The sequence below is a fragment of the Scleropages formosus genome, chromosome 1 (genome assembly GCF_900964775.1).
Source record: "Scleropages formosus chromosome 1, fSclFor1.1, whole genome shotgun sequence".
Classification (NCBI taxonomy): Eukaryota; Metazoa; Chordata; class Actinopteri; order Osteoglossiformes; family Osteoglossidae; genus Scleropages; species Scleropages formosus.
Window position 1 is genome coordinate 40,975,570 of NC_041806.1, and position 5,524 is coordinate 40,981,093.

Below are 5,524 nucleotides of genomic sequence, written 5' to 3' on the forward strand. Positions count from 1 at the left end.
CTTTCCAGCGCCCCTTGAACCTCCTCCACACCTATATTGTGGCTCATGCTGTGGTCGCAGCACCGTCTTTTTGCGCTTTTTTCCCCTTGGTTTGGTGACTTAGATAAGACTTGAGAAACCAGCACAGAAAAAGGACTTGAGCTCATATTGCTGAAAGAGCAAATCGATTAGAGAACTTCTTGCACCGGTATCGACACGCACCAGTCGAGGTGACGTAATAAGCAGGAGTTGGCATGAAACAGCTGCGGCCAAAAAGGCGAAAACTTGTTGAAGTTCGAGACCAAGCAGGTAAATCCCCTGGCTTGTGAAGTGATCTCGATGTGAGGAACAGGTGCTCGCGTTGCAAACATGTACTCATTTTTTGAAAGTCCATCTTTTGCCCAGGAACTTAGTGAGTAATCGGAGGGGAAAGTGCGCACTGCGTGTCGCTGTGGGCAGGAGCGTCTCAGTCTCCCGCGTCGGGGATGCGCTGTCATTGTCACTGGCCCTCTACAAGCTCTCTTTCACTCGTGGCTGCTTACTGCTGTCAGTGTGTTTTCTAGATGTGCTCCGAAACGCCCAGATCTCATGCCAGGGTTGGTCAAGTTCTCGGGAGTGTCCGGCTTCGCAGAGCCTCTTTCTTTGGAGGTGTGATCTCGCTCTGGAGAACTGAGCGTGGCTTTAAAGTTGAGCGTCACGTTCTCACGTTACTCTGTAACTTCGTGCACTGCTTTTAAGCACTTCTTTCAGTGCGCATTTCTTGAATGATTTACTGGAACGCGGTGTAAACACCGAAACATTTGTGCTGGTGGTGAAGGAGGGGACAGGGACCGGGAGGAGGGCGTTTGTCGCACAGATTAACTCAAGGTTGAAATCCTCTACATGCAACCGCAGGATTTCCATTTCAAACGGTTTACTGAATAATGAATATTTTATAGGCTGCAAATGCGTTATTAACCAGTTGCATGCGATTATAAATTCAGAGAACCGTGTAGTATCTGTGCAGCATTTTTTTTTATCAACTTACTTAGTGAAATGAGCTAGGAACAGTTTAATATTCTCCATGGCCTTGTTAATAATAATATGTGCGCTCAAAGTTTTTTTTTTTTTTTTTTTTTTGTGAAATTTTTCATTCCTGACAAATTCCCGTGTTTTGGGTTGAGGCTGTTTTTAGCATGTCCCCTAGCTCAGCTCAAAGAAACTAGACAGAGGGAGACTGAGACAGAGGAAGAGGCAGGGGGTGGAGATGAAGGAGTTCCCCTAATATTGTGGAAGGAATCAAAAATGAATAAAGAGATAGTCCATTGAAAGCAGTTGAATGCCATGACAACTAGGAACAACCTCAGATTTATTCCAAACAGTTAGGGCGCATTGTGCAGGGGCGTCAATCATCTATTATCCGGACCCTGAAATAAATGCAAAAACTGGGGGCGGACAAAGGCTTCCAACGGGAGCCGGACATTTGTCTACATCCCCCACCATTGTACGCAGCTTAGCAATCGGTTTGTATTTGTGTTTGCCCGGGTCCGACCACCCAGGACGCGCGGAGGGACCGGCTGAAAAACGTGCAACATTGTCACTCACATCACATACTGGACAGGAGGCAGAAGAGCACAAAAAGAAAGGCAAGGAAACAGAAAAAGAGCAAAATCAAGAAATAAAACCGCCAGAAATGATAAAATGACCGAGTCTTATTCCGGAAGGGGCAGAAGAAAACGACACAAAACGGAGAGAATATTGAATAACTAAAGCATTATTCTGTTGTGAGACTGAGATTAAGGTACAAAGAAAGGGAAAGATATATAAAATAAAAACTATTAATTTTAAAGAAACTAAAAAAGGAATCTTCAATGACACAGAACGGAAGTGAACTGAGTATATCAATACTGAAATAATTAAGATGCATTGAGAAATGGCAATTTCTCAAATTGGGTTTTTCCCGAGCCTGTATTAAACTATTTACTAGGTAACTCAAGATGTGTTACACTTCTTAATAATAATAATATAAACTATTATTGTTATTGTTATTATATTGCTGTTGCTAGTTTCGGTGTTGTTGTAAGGAGTAATAAACAGTCACCTCTGATTTACATTAATATCAGGTCTGTAATTTCGTTTATTATAATATTAGCTCGCTTAGCTCACACCGAATGATTCTAGTCCACGCTTTAATTCGCAGGCAAACATTTGTGTAAAACTAATTTATTGACAGGGCACTTTAGTTTTTGTCCAGCTAAGCAGGACTCGATTGCTTTATACTTAATATTCGCCTTAAGCCGGCAGCTGAACTAAAATATTGACTCTGAGGGGATTTGGTCAGTCCTGCTATTATAGACCAACACCTTTTATCCAGAGAAAGCAGTTTACCATTCGATGCCGGCAGTTTTTGCCCCTGTTTTGACCCCCATCGCGTCTTATTTGTTGTATATTTATTTGCTTCAGGCTTCTCAGGATGTATTTGTGAAACGGGACTTTTAAGCATTCAGCTGATGGAGCTTCTGGAAGCTCCTTTTTATGCAGATGGGGTAGGAGTAGAAAAAAAAAACGGACCGTCCGCATCTGTATAATTAATTGACACGTTATACCACTCATCACAGCCAAAGGCACCAATAGTAAGAGGCTCGGATCAGCCCCAAACCCACAATTTCACATCTGCAAACACTGTCTTCATCCACTTGACTCCCAAGACCCGCCCACGCGTGGCAATCTTTTTTTTTCTTTTTTTTTTTTTTTTTTTTCCGGTTTTGATGCTTTTTTCGACAGGTTCATGCATACAGACCAACCTTATATGGACTGATCAAGTCGGCGGTTCTCCCGATTCCAGTTTTGCAGGCAGCAGCAACAGCATCAGAAAGGTCCCCATGAGCTTCTCCACGCGCTTCTCCGCGCGCTTCCCTACGGACTTCACCACTTCATTAAGCCGGTGGTCCTTCCCAGCACCTCACCCGTTCACCCCGTTTCCCTCCTCGTCATCCTACCTTCCGTTTTCCGCGTGAAACGCCGGATTACCAAACTGCTCGTGGTGCAACTTTGGCCACATCGTCGATCTGCCTTCCAAAGATGTCTTTGACCAACACAAAGACGGGCTTCTCCGTGAAGGACATCCTGGATCTTCCCGACACCCACGACGAGGACGGATCGCTGACGGAGGACGCGGAGGAGGATGCGGAGGAATGCGACGGCGCGCGCCGAGACGCGCTGCTGGGACGGAGTTCCGTGGACGCGGTGAAAAAGCTGTGCGTGAAGAAGCCCAGTTTCGGCGACACGGTCGATAATCCCTACGCGAGATGGCTCGCCACCGCGGACACGATCCATTACTCGTGTGAGTATCTCTCGCCGCGCACTTACTTACCGCCTCTCACTCTTCTTCCATTCGTCCAGGGCCGCGTTTCGCACAGAAGCAGCGCGCGCGTCTGTCCATGTGCACAAAGACGCGGGACCTGCGATCATACTTGGCGTTATTCGCTCGCCGCGGCGAATGCGTGAAGTGTTTGTGTAGGAATGTGACTGCAAACGCAACATTCAGAATAACGACTGTGTGTAATTAATTTTTTTTTGGCTAATTTCACAACCTTACAGTGAGCCCAAATTTAGAAGAAAGGGGGTGGTCGTTTCATGCAATGAATGAATGTTTGGCTCGGGAATGTTTAGTTATTCCCTAAATTGAGTCTACGGCCTGGGGAAAGAAGAGACATTTCGAAGGAAAAACTTAGCTGAGACTTTGCAAAAAATCGTCACAGGTAATATTATAAATAATGCGCAGTCAGTGCTACGGGGAATCATCATGTCATGTACAGTTCGCCAGTGAGAGAGCAATCACACAGTTTTATCATTTATGTGCCCATCATGAATCATGATCCGTGTCGGTACAAACACGTGTCAGAGTCCAGGTAGAATCCAGGCAGTCCGCGCGTGGTTGCTTTTATTTTTGCCCAAAGATGACCAAGTGCTTCGCCCCCACGCAGTGCATGCCCTGTCGGCCGCTTCTGGCCCGGACTTGTCGTCCAGATCCCCCGAGCCGTCTGCCGACGAGTCGCAAGACAACGACAAGGAGACGTCGAGCGGCAGCGGCAGCGGCAGCGACTCGGCCAAGAAGAGGAAGAGGAGGGTGCTCTTCTCCAAGGCGCAGACCTACGAGCTCGAGCGCCGCTTCCGCCAGCAGAGGTACCTGTCGGCGCCCGAGAGGGAGCACCTGGCCAGCCTGATCCGGCTCACGCCGACCCAGGTGAAGATCTGGTTCCAGAACCACCGCTACAAGATGAAGAGGGCTCGCGCCGACAAAGGCGTGGACGTGGGCAGCCTCCCGTCCCCGCGGCGCGTGGCCGTGCCCGTTCTGGTCCGGGACGGAAAGCCCTGTCACGCCCTGAAAGCGCAGGATTTGGCGGCCACCCTGCAGGCCGGGATCGCGTTCTCGGCGTACGGCGCGCAGTCCCTGCAGCACGTGCAGTACGGCGCGCGCTACGGCCCCGCCGCCACCGCCGCCGCAGCCGCCGCCGCCGCCGCCGCCGCCATGGCGCAGTTTCCCACGGCGCACCACTTGGCGCAAACGCAGCAGTGGACTTGGTGAACCTTCGGACGGACGACGGTGCAGGCAAAGCGCGGAAAAAAAACACCGAAGGCAAAACAAAGTACTGCTGACAAAATAAACTACTACTGCAGACAAAAGAAAAAGACAAAAAAAAAAACAAAAAAAACTGTAGACAAGAAGATTGATTTTTTTTTTGCAACACTGTACCTCTTATTTCCTGCTTTATTTTGGAGATACTGTATCCACAGCCGGAGAACATCGCTGGTCCCACCGTCCCCTCTCTGTTATGCGAATGTTATTAATCTTTTCTTTTTTATTGTGAGTTTGCATCTTGTGTATAAGGTTCGTCTCTCGTGTAATAAGCACGTGCCTCACTTTAAGATTATATAAATTTTGTAAAAAAAAAAAAAATATAGAAAAAGTGTTCGTTTTTTTATTAAACCCCCGTATTTATGGCAACGAAAGAGACTGAGTGATTTTTTTTTTCCAAGCGTATGTAATTATTTGCTTTTTGTAAGTATTTTGTGTTAAGTGATCACCGTGAAGGACCCTTCGGATGTGCTGGACCCACGTAAATCCCACACTGGACAATAAGAGCAGGAGAAGGTGCCTCTTTGTATGACTCTAAAAGTTGATGCTGTACAGCAGGGAAAGTGACAGTGAAGGATTAATTCCCCATTTTTTACAAGCAGGCTACTTCCCTTTTAAATACAGTTCTTGAGGAATTACACCTCGGCTGACTGTCTTCTCTTGCTTTTTAAATTGCGAGTGAGGAACATCATGGGAAAAGTCATTTTGATAGGAAAAATAGCGGTTTGTGTGCTTCGCAGAACACGAGCTCGACAAAGACATGGCTAAAAAAGTCTCTATTGTAAATACTTTATTATTTACATTTTTTTTTTTAAAAAAAACAAAAACAAATCTGGTTAGGGAATGTTAACTGGGAATAAACCGAATCGCGCCTCCACATTTCGACTGGACTGACTGGTCTTTTAGAGGACGTTTGCCTAAAATCTG

The 5,524-nt window shown here is 46.7% G+C and overlaps 1 protein-coding gene across 1 annotated transcript; it reads left to right on the forward strand.

Annotated features, from left to right (window-relative positions):
* The first annotated feature begins 3,039 nt into the window (after positions 1-3,039).
* Positions 3,040-4,546, forward strand: nkx2.2b (NK2 homeobox 2b). Its single transcript, XM_029257091.1, has 2 exons — positions 3,040-3,301; positions 3,945-4,546. The coding sequence occupies exons 1-2, from the start codon at positions 3,040-3,042 to the stop codon at positions 4,544-4,546; spliced, it is 864 nt and encodes a 287-aa protein (XP_029112924.1).
* Positions 4,547-5,524: the final 978 nt, after the last annotated feature.